Source organism: Myotis yumanensis, unplaced genomic scaffold, assembly GCF_028538775.1.
Source record: "Myotis yumanensis isolate MYYU_CA2020_CCGP unplaced genomic scaffold, mMyoYum1.0.hap1 SCAF_5, whole genome shotgun sequence".
Lineage (NCBI taxonomy): Eukaryota > Metazoa > Chordata > Mammalia > Chiroptera > Vespertilionidae > Myotis > Myotis yumanensis.
In genome coordinates this window covers 106,204,798-106,219,962 of record NW_027223756.1, presented here as the reverse complement: position 1 = coordinate 106,219,962, position 15,165 = coordinate 106,204,798, and the positions used below count along the sequence as shown (strand labels likewise).

Genomic DNA, 15,165 nt, shown 5'->3' with positions numbered 1-15,165 from the left:
GGTACAGGGGGTCGTGGTGTGGCTGGTCCAGGGGTCCCAGTGTGGCTGGTACAGGGGGTCACAGTGTAGCTGGTACAGGGGGTCACAGTGTGGCTGGTATAGGGGGTCGTGGTGTGGCTGGTCCAGGGGTCCCAGTGTGGCTGGTCCACGGGGTAGCAGTGTGGCTGGTACAGGGGGTCACAGTGTGGCTGGTACAGGGGGTCACAGTGTGGCTGGTCCACGGGGTAGCAGTGTGGCTGGTCCAGTGTCACAGTGTGGCTGGTCCAGGGGTCCCAGTGTGGCTGGTCCACGGGGTAGCAGTGTGGCTGGTACAGGGCTCCCAGTGTGGCTGGCCCAGGAGTCCTTCCTGCTCTTGCGATGAAGATGTTGGGATTGGTGACTCGCTAGCCTGGAGCCCACTAACTCGCTGCACAGCACCTGCCTCCTCTCCGCCGTCTGTGCACCAGCAGTGTCAGCTGAAAACAGGACAGGGACGCACCATGTGGCGGCTGCAGCTCAGTGCACCGGCCACGCTTGCATGTCAGGGCGACTGACGCTAAAAATCATTCATTGTTTGTCTGACGCTCCGTGTCAGCTGGGAAGCCTGTGCTTTTATTTGCTAAACCCAGCAACGCTGAGCACGTGTCTCCTCTGCAACACATCTGTTATGTGTTCTTTGCCGTGCGCTGCTTTAGGTGTAGAACGTGACCTGTTTTCAGAGAGAGCCGTGGCACTCGGTGCTGTGAGGACACCTCCTGAGGAGTCCGCTTTCTGAGGCCTCAGGATGGCTTTTCCCTCCGCGGTGAGTCCCTTTCGCCGTCTGGCGCGAAGGAGTGAAGTCAGCGCGTGAGTGGCTGGAGGTGATCTCATTCCTGGGCCTTGTGCGCCTGCACTGGACTCTGACCCCCTCGGAGGCAGGGGGGTGTCACGGGGTGCCTTTTGCATGACAAGCGTTGATGTGCGGGAACAGCGATGAGCTCGTGGGCCACGAGCCCCGGGTTCGAGTCCTGGTGTTGCTGCTGAATGGCAGGGTGTGTTTGGTTCAGCCGTTTACTTCAGCGTCATTATTTATTTACTTACTTATTAAATCCTCACCTAGGGAGGTTTTCCCATTGACTTTTTAAAAAAATATATATTTTATTGATTTTTTTTTTTTTACAGAGAAGAAGGGAGAGAGATAGAGAGTTAGAAACATAGATGGGAGAGAAACATCAATCAGCTGCCTCCTGCACACCTCCCACTGGGGATGTGACCGCAACCAAGGTACATGCCCTTGACCGGAATCGAACCCGGGACCTTTCAGTCTGCAGGCCGACGCTTTATCCACTGAGCCAAACAAGTTAGGGCTCCCATTGACTTTTAAGGAGAGTGGGAGAAGGAGGGAAAGACAGAGAGAAACATCGATGTAAGAGAAACACATCGATTCGTTGCCTCCTGAGCCCTGGCCAGGGCCGGGGCGGAGAGGAGCCTGCAGCCAAGGTATGTGCCTTTGGCCGGAATCGAAGCCAGGCAGGACCCTTTGGTCCACAGGCCAACGCTCTATCCACTGAGCCACGCCGGCCACGGCTTGAGCTTCATAATTTAGAAAGTAGGGCCCTGGCCCTGGCCATGGTGCTCAGTGGGTTGTGCCGAGAGGTTGCTGGTTCAGTTCCCAGTCAGGGCACATACCTAGCCTGTGGGTTCGATCTCCAGTGGGGGACATGCAGGAGGCAACGGATTGATGTTTCCCTCTCACATCGATGTTTCTGCCTCTCCTTGCCTGTCTCTCTCTCTCTAAAAAATCAATAAAATGTACTTTTTAAGAGTCTCATGCTCTACCGACTGAGCTAGCCGGGCACCCATTAAAATGTATTTTTTAAAAAGGGGAAAAGAAAGTAAAGAAAAAGGAAAGGAAAGAAAGAAGAAAAAGGTCGTAATGCCCCGTGGTGCTGGTTTGCCCCCATGTCCTGAATGTGCGTACTTGTCCGCATCCCATAGAATCGAGGAAGCGAGAGAAGGGACCTTAGAGAGACCCTGTCCCAGAGCAGGGAAGGGCTCCCGGCTTCTCCAGTCCCTTCAGTACTTTCACCCTCACACCTGCCAGGCTCACGGCACCTTCTCCACCTTGTTCACGCGTGTGCCTTCACATCTCACGCCACATGACAGCAAACTCCAGTGTGCGTGGACATTAGCCTCTGAACACAATATGAACTGGGGCCTCATTCCCGCATCCCTGGCGCCCAGGTCAGTGCCTGGCGAGCCCACGGATCTTCCCCCCAAAGAATAACTTATTCTAGAAGCAAAGGACACTTAAAACGGAATCCAATTAAAGCGGGAAAATATTAGTGAAGAGGTTTTGATGGGGACTCTGTCTTGAAAAATGGAACTGCAGGTTACTGAAAGTGAATTTATTTTAGACGTAATAAAATTCAAGTGATCGTGAACACTCAATGCTAGTTTTTAGAATAAGCAGTTGGTTTTCTGGCAAAGCCATACCGTGCACTATACCTCTACTTCCAGCTTGACGTTCACAGCTGGATCAAGAGAGTCTTTTTCTCCCCAAATACTGCTCTTGAGTTAATATGTGAAGACTTCCTCCGCTTTCCCAAGGGGCCTTAATCTAGAGAATGTAGTTGTTTGAGTAGATTCTCTTTTCAAATACGAATGTCATTGCCCTTCATGCGTTAGCCGTCCAGTCACTGGCACAGCCCTTCGCTGCCCGCGCTGGTGTCATAGGAGAATAGGCCCCAGTGTCCTCTGTCCCCTTCGAGAAAGTCCGCATTGCGCGCAAGAACTTTAACTTCCATTCCCAGGTGACTCGCACCTGGACAGGGAGCCACGGGAGGGGAGGAATATCCGTCTAGCCCAGTGGTCGGCAAACTCATTAGTCAGCAGAGTCAAATATCAACAGTACAACAACTGAAATTTCTTTTGAGAGCCAAATTTTTTAAACTTAAACTATATAGGTAGGTACATTGTTATTCACTTAATTAGGGTACTCCTAAGCTGGCCTTTGCTAAAAACGTCCTCATTTTATAATAATAAAGCCACCAACACAAAATAATTACAATTCTTAAATTGATGACAAAAATACCTGTAGGATTTGCAGCTGGTTGGAAAAATACAGGTAACTTTATGCTTCGAATAGGCACTTTTGTCACCCGTGGGTGATTTGTGGACGCGACTAGCACTAACCACTGCACAATGAGACTGCTGACTGACTGGCTCACTCAACTTGTGCATGAATCGCGAGCGCCTCCCCCTCGCTGCGTATCCCTTCGCCCGACCGACCGACCCCCTCCACTTCTCCTACCGCCACTTCTTCAAAATAGACTCGCCCAGGCTGAAAACCGACTTCTGCGCATGGGCCACGAAGTTTCAATCGCACTGTACGTGCACGCCCGCACGTGGTATTTTGTGGAAGAGCCACACACAAGGGGCCGAAGAGCCACAGGTGGCTTGCAAGCCACGGTTTGGCGACCATTGGTCTAAGAGAAAAGGCTGGCGTCCCCTCCAGTAGCCACGTGGGCCGCAGGCCGTGCCACAGGCTGTGCCACAGGCCATGCCAGTGCAGCTCCCAGGGCCGCCGGAGGGGAGGGACGGGTGTGTGACACTGTTTCCCCTTCCTTGAGGCCGATCCCTAATTGGCTGTTGTGATGTCATCGCAACATGTGTTTTCCTGCGCACACACGTCCCTCCAGGCACTCAGATCATTTAAACACAGCAACACAGACCCAGAACCAGTGTGCCAGCCCCGCCTCTGTCTGAGACGTGCACCAGGCCCCGCAGGGAGGGGCCTCCGCAGGAGGGCGTGAGCAGTAACCGCTACACACGATGCTGGTTTCTGCAGCAGGTGTGCGGGCGCTCAGACCCACAGACTGCTGCTCCTGCGATGCAGTTAGGTAGGGCCTTGTACTTATTCACTCGAGAACTACTTGTTGAGCTCAGTCTGGCCGGCGTGGCTCAGTGGCTGCACAACTTATGAGCCAGGAGGTCACGGTTCAATTCCCCGTTGGAGCAAATGCCCAGGTTGGGGGCTCCATCCCCCATGTGGGGCGTGCAAGAGGCAGACGATCCACAATTCTCATCATTGATGTTTCTATCTCTCTCTCCCTCTCCTTTCCTCTCTGAAATCAATAAAAATATTTTTTTAAAGAAAGAACTACTTGTGGAGGACATAGCGTGTGGCAGGCACCTTGTAAGTGCAGGGCTGGTGGGAGGAGACAGAAGATGCACCAGCGAGTTAACCAAGAACAGTGTCCCTCAGTGAGAAACCGGGTGGAGTGGGACCGGCTGTGCTGGAGGCATGTTAGGTGGGGTCAGGGAAGACCTGGCTGAGCAGGGGGTGGGAGCTGAGAGCAGCCAGGTGATGGGAGGGGAGAGGGTCCCAGAGTGGGCACAGGTAGAGCTTCCTGTGCTTGAGTTTGGGTTTCATTCTCAGTTCAAGTGAGAAGCCAAGTGGGGTAGTGAAGATGCTAAGATCACCCCTACTGGTGGGCTCAGTGGTTAGAGCGCTAGCCTTCGCACTGAAGGGTCTCAGGTTCGATTCCCAGTCAAGGGCACGTACCAGCTCTGGCTGGGGGCACATGCATGAGGCAACCAATCGATGTGTCTCTCTCACATCGATGTTTCTCTCTGTGTGTCTCTCTGTCTCTGTCTCTCTCTTCCCTTTAATCCAGTGGTTCTCAACCTTCCTAATGCCGCGACCCTTTAATACAGCTCCTCATGTTGTGGTGACCCCCAACCATAACATTATTTTCGTTGCTACTTCATAACTGTAATTTTTGCTACTGTTATGAATCGTAATGTAAATATCTGATATGCAGGATGTATTTTCATTGTTACAAATTGAACATAATTAAAGCATAGTGATTAATCACAAAACAATATGTGATTATATATGTGTTTTCCGATGGTCTTAGGCAACCCCTGTGAAAGGGTCATTCGACCCCCAAAGGGGTCGGGACCCACAGGTTGAGAACCGCTGCTCTAATCCCTCCCTCCCTTCCACTCTCTAAAAATCTAAAAATGAATGGGAAAAATACCCTCAGGTGGGGATTAACAACAACAAAAGGTGCTAAGATCCACTTTGTGAGAAGATTACTTGCTGCTGGGTAGAGAGAGGATTGAAAGGGGAAAGTATAATAGTGGGGGGAGGGGGCGGGGGACCAGGAGGGGCCGTGGCCATCTCCGGGAGGCGTGGTGGGGCTCTGGCCCTGTGGAGGGCAGGAGGTGGAAATGAACAGATTTGGAGAGAAGGCGGTTTGATTAAAAAAGAAAAAAGCTCATCGCCACTTTCCAATCAGCAGGTGAGACATAGTTGTGGCTAAGGTTGAGGTGTGTAGCGGAAATGGTTACAATGCCTATGTTTACCTTGGTTGACCAGTGTAAGTTCCACGTACATATGTTTTTAAGTCACGTGACGTATGTTCTTGCAGACACATTGCTTTCTCCCTGCCTCACATTTTACAAGACAGTTTTATTCCGGGGTCTCCTGCATTTTTGACCGGCTCATGCATCTCTGACATCAATGTCTGACCCTACAGTGCGATTTTGAGGGGGTACAGAAACCTTTCCCAGAGTATGGCACCCTCACGTCTATGTTTTTAAGATGCAGCATTATTTTAATCAGTGCATTTTGTTGTCACTGTTTGTTCTAAGCCACAACATGAATTTATAAAACATTAGGACACTTACTTTTTTTTAAAATCATCATCTGAGGATATGGAGAGAGAGAGAGACAGAGAGGAACAATCAATGTGAGAAAGAAGCATTGATCGGTTGCCTCCCATACGGGCCCTGACCAGGGATCAAACCCAGAACCTAGGAATGTGCCCTGCAACCTTTTGGGGCAGCGGACATGATCCTCAACCACTGAGCCACCAGCCAGGGCAGGACACGTGCACTTTTTAAAACTCTGTGCTGGAGGTACTGTATATGCTTGTGGTCTGTACACTAGACCTACCTACTCTGTTACTTTCAAGAGAGAGCTTTAAAGGGCTTTTATACTAGTAACTGTACCCATCACTTGAAATTGTGAGTCGTCCTTATAACATCTTTTACCTTCTTTACCCATCCCCGTTCTAGACCGGGAGCATTTCAGAATAAGACACGTTCACCAAACAATGCGTTTTTGCTCAAAATAAAACAATTAAGGGAACATCCCATAATGAACTCAGACATGAGGCAGTCTCTTCCTCCCCTTCTTTCACATCCTTTTTCCACTCATTCGCATCGCCACACGTGCCCATCTTTCCGCGCCTGCCTCTCGTCCCACGCGTTAACGTGCCGTGACGCACGTAGCCAGCCTTCCGCTGGGGGGGTTAGGTTGTTCTGATCTCTGCTATAACCGACCGTGCACAGCAACCCCCCTGGCCCTGCCTTGGTCACAGGCGTGCCACCTCTGGAACAAAGGATAAACGCATTTTAAGATGTGTTAGAAGTTGCCTGTTTGCCTCCCAAGAGGTGATACCCATTTCTACCACCACCTGAGAGACTGGTGAGCGTCTGAATCGCGACACTCCTCAAGAGTGCCCGGTCCAACCTCTTCTCTCCTGGGGTTTGGTGTGATTAACCTGTATGCTGTCCTAGCGCGGAGGCTGCGTCGCTCTCACTACAGGCAAACTCTTTAAGTATCTGCAGGGGAAGCAAGTGTTTCTCTTTAGAAGGTAAATTTTCGTTCTGGGAAAAGTCACGTCTTACTCATAACCTAGATTTCAAGGTAGCTGTCACTCTAGGTTTGGGTGGGAGGTGGATTTTGTTTTACTTGTCTGTTTGGAGAGAGAGGCTTAGTGAAAAGCAAGTCTAACTTTTAGATAAAATAATGCTCTTCTGCGGCTTACGAATTTTCTTAGAAGTTAGCCTCGAAAGAAGAGTTTTAAAATGTCTAAAGTAGCCGAAACCGGTTTGGCTCAGTGGATAGAGCGTCGGCCTGCGGACTGAAAGGTCCCAGGTTCGATTCCGGTCAAGGGCATGTACCTGGGTTGTGGGCACATCCCCAGTGGGAGATGTGCAGGAGGTAGCTGATCGATGTTTCTCTCTCATCGATGTTTCTAACTCTCTATCTCTCTCCCTTCCTCTCTGTAAAAAATCAATAAAATATATTTAAAATAAAATAAAATAAAATGTCTAAAGTAATGGCACTGCTGGGTGGTGTGAGATTACAGCTGTGCCAGGGGGAGTGTTTGAATCAGCCAAGCCTTGCATGTGTGTGATGTATTTAGCAGGTTTCCTTCACAGGAGGGCACATTAACGACGAGTGATTTAAAATCTTTGGGCTGAATGCTTACACTTCGGTATCGCCTACTTTAAAATCTTCGCCCTTCCCACCAGCAGACGATCTAGAGGAGGGAATGGTGCTGCTATGAGCAGGCATCGTCCGGGGAACGCACCCAGAAGTCTACAGTCCTCCTGCAAACCAGATCAAGTTGTTGCTGTTTTCTGTTTCCGCTTCTAAATCGAATCTGTGTGTAGTGATACAGAGAAAGCCCTCTAAAAGCAGGCCTGTGAGCGAGCCACATTCAGCTAAACCTTTGCTTTTAACTTTCTCATACTTAACTTCAGAACAAGTGTGTTTTAAACGGCAAATTAACTTCCACATATATGTTTCCTGAGGCTGCCGTCCAGTGCAGGCTTACACTTGAATACCCGCCGATTTTGAGAGAAGCAGACTTGATGTTGGTGTGTTCTAGGTCAGACATCTGGACTATGTGCATGGACATCATATTTAAAATCATATTTAATTAAAATGTGCTTTGGACCAATGGTCCTCCGTAGTTTTTTCAAGATGCAGCTGTCGTACGTAAGGCACCTTGTTTATATTCCCGATGACAGAACTGAGTTGACATGGGGGGCCTTGCAGCTTTGGGGTGCCCCGTCCCTGGCCAGGAGGTAACTGCACCTGCTCTGTCCTGTAGAGAGATGGTCAACGCCTGGTTTGCTGAGCGAGTCCACACCATCCCCGTCGGCAAGGAAGGCGCCCGTGGCCGCGCAGAGTCCTGCCCGTGCCCCCCCCAGCACAGCCCCCGCGCCGAGGGCAGCACCCCGGGCACCCCCACCCGCAAAATCTCCGCCTCGGAGTTCGACCGGCCGCTCCGGCCCATCGTGGTGAAGGACTCGGAGGGCGCGGTCAGCTTCCTCTCGGACGCGGACAAGAAGCAGCAGATGCCGCTCACGCCCCGCCGGTTTGACCGCGACGACGGGGACCAGTGCGCCCGGCTGCTGGACCTGGTGAAGGACATCGCCAGCCACCTGGATGTCACCGCCCTGTGCCACAAGATTTTCCTGCACATCCACGGCCTCATCGCCGCCGACCGCTACTCGCTGTTCCTCGTCTGCGAGGACAGCTCCAACGACAAGTTCCTGGTCAGCCGCCTCTTCGACGTGGCCGAGGGCTCCACCCTGGAGGAGGCGTCCAGCAGCTGCATCCGCCTGGAGTGGAACAAGGGCATCGTGGGGCACGTGGCCGCACGGGGCGAGCCCCTCAACATCAAGGACGCCTACGAGGTGAGGAGGAGCCTGAGCAGGGCAGGAGCCTTGGGTGGGGCACTGGGCGGTGCTGTGGGTGGTGGGCACTGGGCGGCCATGTGGATGGTGAGCACTGGGGATGGTGGGCATTGGGCGGTGCTGTGGGTGGTGGGCACTGGGTATCACTGGGGATGGTGGGCGCTGGGCGGCCATGTGGATGGTGGGCATTGGGCAGTGCTGTGGGTGGTGGGCACTGGGTATCACTGGGGATGGTGGGCACTGGGCAGTTCTGTGGATGGTGGGCACTGGGCAGTGCTGTGGATGGTGGGTACTAGGTGGTGCTGTGCATGGTGGGCATTGGGCATCGCTGGGGATGGTGGGTACTGGGCGGTGCTGTGGGTGGTGGGCACTGGGGATCGCTGGGGATGGTGGGCATTGGGTGGTGCTGTGGATGGTGGGTATTAGGTGGTGCTGGGGATGGTGGGCACTGGGTGGTGCTGTGGATGGTGGGCACTGGGCGGTGCTGTGGGTGGTGGGCACTGGGCGGTGCTGAGGATGGTGGGCACTGGGCGGTGCTGGGGATGGTGGGCACTGGGCAATGCTGTGGATGGTGGGCATTGGGTGGTGCTGTGGATGGTGGGTACTGGGCGGTGCTGGGGATGGTGGGCACTGGGCGGTGCTGGGAATGGTGGCACTATGGTTTGTGGGGATATTTGAAACTGCGTTGTAATAATTTGCACATTTATTTGAAACTGCACTTTATGGTAAGAGTGTTTAGTGGCTGAGTCAGGAATAAGGCCCTGAGTGGGCCTTGTCCTGCTTTTCTCCCTAACGAGGATTTGATCATAGCCCATCTCCTAGCTGATCTCAGCTCTTACCCGACCTCTGAGCTTCGCCCCATCTGTACACCCTCCACATCAACTCCTGCGGGTTCTCCTGAGATTCTAAAATGAAAGGTGCAAAAACTGTCCAAATAAAACAAAAAACCCTGTAGACCTTTGCATTCATTCCTTCATTCATTCCTTCAAATCATACTCATCCACTCAAAGTTCCCTGGACACCGAAGTTATCTTTCTCCCATTTTTAATTGAGCAAATTAACTTCTGGGCGCCTTTAAAATGGGGCTTTTTAGCCTTAGATATTTCCGTGGAAAGATTTGCTATTTCTTCCGCCTCCGCTACAGTATGTGCGGGCCTTTACTTACGGACTTCACGATTAGGTGTTATAATCCCTCAAATTCACACTTAGAACCATCCTCTCAGTAGTAGAATTGCGGGCTGTAAGCAAAGCATCTTCCGGGAATGGCACGTGGGATGCGGAGGAGGTAGTTTCTCGCACTGAAGGAGCCGTTAGCCTGTGCAGTAGCGGGCCACCCCGTGAAGGGCCCAGGGCACCCCGCTTGCCGCTCCTCTATGTAACCCCAGGGGTCATCCCTCTGTTATTCACCCCGTGTCCCTGGTGCTGGGTACAGTGCCTGCTGCCGCCATATCTTTGTAAATATTGATTCAGCAAAAATCACAGAAGAGAGGACAGATAGGTAGACTAGAGAGCGATTGTAATAGACGCCGGGGAACAGGGTGGGGGCAGGGACGCAGGAGGTGACCGCTGTTTGGAGAGTGGGCCCTGGACAGCAGGTGAGACTTGAGTGGATGGAGCTGTGTGCACGGTGGGTGCGGATGGACAGAGGCCTTTCAAGTGGACCCCGTCTCTGCTGGACATGCTGCTTGTATGGGAACGTGTGGGTCATGTCCAGACGCTGCAGAGCTGCGGGGTAGAGCCTGGGGGAACGGGTCCCCTGTGCCAGCTGCGGGGCAGAAACTGGGGGAACGGGTCCTCAGTGCCAGCTGTGGGGCAGAGCCTGGGGGAACGAGTGCCCATGCCAGCTCTGGGGCAGAGCCTGGGGGAACGAGTCCGCTGTGCCGCTTCGGGGCAGAGGCTGGGGGAACAGGTCCCCTGTGCCAGCTGAGGAGGGGAACATGGCCCAGGCCCAGGGCGGGAAGAGCAGTCCGAGGGGGACCCTATGACTCAGACTGAGCTTGGGATGATGAGTTTTATGGCGGCCGTAAGTGAAGCGGAGGTAAACACTGGAGGTGGAAGGAGAAAGGATTTTAACCGCCTGGGGAGTGAGGGTCTGCAGAGGGCACTGGCCGCAAAGGTGGGGTGGGGGGGGCGAGATGGGGAGTGGGTCTCCATGAGGAGCAGAAGCTGCTGGGCGTGGCTGCCAGAGGAGATGGAAGCCTGGGGGAGAGAAGAGCAGGGGGGTGAAGGGGGGGTAGGGGGCTTGGGTTTTGAAGGCGGGTGAATAACTAAATAATAGTAACTGGGGAGAAATACTGAGGGCAGGGATTTGTGGAGGGATGGGAGAGTTTAAGTGGATGAAATCCGGGAATATTTTTCAGAATTCATGCTGTACAAGCTAACTGGTCGGGTGGCTCAGTGGGTTGGGGCGGCATCCCATAGTCCAGGAGGCTGCGTGCTCGGTTCTGAGTCAGGCCAGGTACCTGGTTGCAGGTTCAGTACCCGGTTGGGCACTTACGGGAGGCAGCCAATCAATGTTTCTCTCTCTCTCTCTCTCTCTCTCTCTCGCTCTAAAAATCAATTTAAAAACATACCCTCAGGTGAAGATTTTTTTAAAAAGTTAAAAAGTCAGGCAATTTTTATGACATGATGCTGTTATCTAAAAGCCTGTGGTCACACCTGGTCAGTGGTCCCCTTAATGTGCTTTGTAGCCATCTTTTCCTCCGGATCGAGGGTCTCATCTTACGCCCTGCACACACTGGGCGTCTCCTTAGTCTCCTTTAACTCGGGCTGCGTTCTCCCTGATTCTCTGTCTGCCTTGGTGTTTTAGAAGAATGCAGGCCAGCTGTGTTGTGGACGGCCCCTCCTGGGTAGCGTCGATCCAGGGCCTGGTCGTTGCTCCTAAGGACACTTGCTGTGTCTCCGCTGAGTGCCTGAGTGCTGAGCAGGGTCCCCTCCCAGGGTCTGAGCCCCCCCCAGACCCGTGTCACCGTCTGCTCTCAGCCAGCAGCCATCGGGTCGCTTTGCCAGGCCTCTCAGCCTGTCTGACGTGAATCGCCACTCAGTCCCCTGACCCTGCTCTGTGCACCCCTCCCAGCCCCCCTGCCCCCGCCCTGCGTGGGCCAGCAGCTCAGAGCTTCCTACTTCATTAACAAAACAACTGCGGACGGTGCCTTTTTATTCACTTTTGATATTAGCTTACAGAATAACTCGCCGCAAGAGCTAATTCTTTAATTCGTCAATGTCTGTATCCTGTCTGCCTTCTTCAGATACTTTGCAATTCAGTGTCATTTAAGAACTATTTCTCAGAGACCCTCGGCCAAGGTTTCCACTGTGTCTCAATATAACTTTCAGCTTATTTGCAAGAAGAAGGCACAGATACAGTAGTGACTACTTATAATATAAAATAGACCGATGATGCACCATTTCATAACTTTCCCTTTGAAATTGTCGTTAATGCCAAGTTTGGTTTTCTCGGCGGGGAAATTGGCCTCCTTCCTGACCCCAATTGAGTGAATCCGGTGCAATCATTTACTTCACTTACAGCTTCGGCTTTGCACGGCTTTAGACTAATGACAGAACCTAGCAGTGACCTTCGCAAACGCGCTTTTCCAGCGTGGCTCTTCCCTATTCTCTGAAGGAATTCCAGGCGCGGCGTGGGAGAGCAGCGATGCTATTATTAGGCTGAGCCTATAACTTCCCAGGCCACGCTCTGCACTCATTCCAGTGTTTATGTTCTGGTATGTGTGTTTCCATTCGAACCTCACCCCGTACGGCGGTATCTGTCCATTTCCGCCAGCGTGCTTTCCCACCAGCACCGCCTCCGCGTCTGCTTTGAAGGATAGCAAGCTAAGAGTCACCGCGTTTGATAAGGATGAGGCCGGGGGTGAATGAAGTCCCTCCTTAATTTAGCACAGTGATTCCCAAAGTGGGCGCTATCGCCCCCCCCTCCCCCTCAGTGGGCGCTGCAGTGATCCAGGGGGGAGGTGATGGCCACAGGTGCATTTGGGGGCGATGAGTAACTGCTATTAAAATTTAAAAAAAATTAATTTCCAGGGGCTGAGTAATATTTTTTCTGGAAAGGGGGCGGTAGGCCAAATAAGTTTGGGAACCACTGATTTAGCACATGCTGTGGATTCCTGTGCGACTATGGCACCGATGCACCAGGCACAGCCCCTCCTGGGGTGGACAGCCTACCTTTCGTCTCCCCGCCTAAAGCTTAATGCCAACAGCCTGTACCTGTCTTTCTCCACCCGCATGTAGGCCTGTCGCACCTCCCAGAGTCCCTTGTGATTACTGGATGTGCGTGGTGTACTTTGTGAAAAGGGAAAACCATTCAAAAGATTAAGGAGTTGCTTGCAGTGTGATTGAGGCCAGGTGGCTTTTTTTTCTTTTTTTAATCCTCACCCGAGGATATTTTCCCATTAATTTTTAGAGAGAGTGGAAGAGAGAGGGAAAGACAGAGAGAAACATCGATGTGAGTGAGAGAAACACATCGATTGGTTGCCTCCTGCAGGAGGAGCCTAGACCAGGGCTGGGCTAGGGAGGAGCCTGCAACCGAGGTATGTGCCTGGACTGGAATCGAACCTGGGACCCTTCAAGTCTGCAGGCCGACGCTCTCGCCACTGAACCACACCAGCCAGGGCCAGATGGCTTTTTTACATATTAAAAAAAAGGAAGAAAGGATAAGATTTAAATTCGTGTGAACCCCTGAGATAGTAGAGCAGGATGCTGAGGAAACGTGTAAGCCATCGTCACCCGGGAAGTGAAGGCGATGTTGGGAAGGTCGTGTGGGGGGCGGTGGTTTTACAGGACAAGTTTCAGAGCTGCGACGCTGGGCCTCGGGTGGCTCCGAAGAATGCGGCAGTGCGATGGGAGGGGCAAGCTGCATGCAGGTGCGGAGCCGCCCCGTGGCCCAGATGTAACTAAGGCTGTCGAAGTCCGTTAGTATTTTGAATTTTCTTTATTTCTGAACATGTTGTTTGAGTCTGTATTTTTTTTTTTTTTGGTTCTCATACACATTAGCATCTCAAAAAGACTTAGATTTATCTTTGTCAAGAATGATACGAACTTACGTGATTTGAGGCCTCTTCCTACAATAAGATCGGCCTGCAGAGCAGCAAGGAAAGCTGACGACTAGAGTTCTCTAACCTTATCGATCGGGAGAATCAAATCAGTGTCTGACCAGGTCGGTCGTTAAAGCGAATTTCCTTTTCCTTCCTAGGACCCTCGCTTCAACGCAGAGGTTGACCAGATCACCGGCTACCGGACACAGAGCATCCTCTGTATGCCGATTAAGAACCACCGCGAAGAGGTGAGCAGTTTCCGTTTTATAAAAGGTCATTTGAAAACAGTTTTCTTTTTGAAGAAAACGATTTGCTTTGGACATGTGTGAACTATTCCTACGGTGACAAGGGAACGCCAAAGCACGTACCTGGTCCACTTGATATTTTCAATTTAGAGTTTAGTTATAGGATTGAATCCTGACGGGGATTTCACTGGGACTTAGGAATAAATTGCAGACGTGTCATGGCCTTCCCCTACCATCCCCCTCGTGACTTCGTTCTGTCCGCGATATATCACTGTGGTCGTGGTTATAATCAGCTTATTTCACGTTATATTTTAAGTGGCTGAATGGGGTTCCTTTCATACGTGGTTATCTAACTGCAGTGATCATCAGAAAATGTGAATCTGCAATTATTTTCTAATTGTTGCAAGTCTCCAAATATTTTCCCAATATGGTGTTTATTGAAAAAAATTGTGTTTATTGAAAAAAATCCACGTGTTAGTGTACCTGCGTGGCTCGAACCTGTGTTGTCCAAGAAGGGGAATTGCACCCTGGCCAGTTTTGCTCAGTGGTTAGAGTGTCAGCCCTTAGACCGTGTGCCTCCTCGCTTGCAGGCTCGGTCCCGCGCATGTGGGAGGGGACCGATCGATGTGCCTCTCTCACATCCATGTTTCTCTCCCCCCGCCCCCCGCACGCTGTCCTCCCTCCCCTTCACTCTCTCTAAACAAATCAATGGGAAAAAGATCCTTGGGTGAGGATTAAAAAAACAAAAGGCCCTGTGCCAGGTGCATGTTCACTTTGTAAGGAGCATGCACGTCTCTGGGGAAGTGGCTGAAGCAGTGTCTGCTCAGCGGTGGGGCCTGCGCGTCCGGCTCCCCGTCCCCGGCAGCACTGGGCACTGTCGGTGTGTGAAAGTCTAGCCATTCCCGTGGCTGATTTAAAGTTGCTTCCGTGGATCTGTAACCCCCTCTCAGCTCAGGGCGGCTGCTCCCTCCCAGATCTCCTTGAAGCGGGTCAGCCAGGCCCCCAGACTTGGCTGCCACAGCTCCCCTGAACCTCCTGCTGTGTCCCCAGCCTCCTGGAGTCGACCCGCCCGCCCGCCCGCCCCGCTCCCATGTCCTCTCCGCGCCCTGTTTGACCTGTGGTGACCCCATGTGAAGCTGCCTCGTCACTGGTGGCCACAGCCCACTGGCCCGAGCATTTCCTGAGATAAGGAGCCATCAGTCACCGCCTGGAGACTAGATGACTTTGTAGAAGGGAGGGTCTCCACACGCAGCTTTTAAACATCTCTCTGCCCCCACTCTCCTCCCTTGGCCCCCACTCTCCTCCTGTGGCCCCCGCTCTCCTCCTGCGGCCACTGCCCAGCTGGAGACGATGTCCCCATGTCCCCATGTCCCCATGTCCCGGGAGAAGGCCTCTCCAGAGGGAAGGGTGAT

The 15,165-nt window shown here is 52.3% G+C and overlaps 1 protein-coding gene across 1 annotated transcript in view; it reads left to right on the top strand.

Annotated features, from left to right (window-relative positions):
- Positions 1-15,165, top strand: part of PDE5A (phosphodiesterase 5A) — a 153,356-nt gene that overhangs the window by 14,760 nt on the left and 123,431 nt on the right. The window contains exons 2-3 of the mRNA XM_070416905.1: positions 7,875-8,463; positions 13,667-13,756. Coding sequence (XP_070273006.1) covers positions 7,875-8,463; positions 13,667-13,756 — 679 coding nt within the window. The remainder of the gene's footprint in view (positions 1-7,874; positions 8,464-13,666; positions 13,757-15,165) is intronic.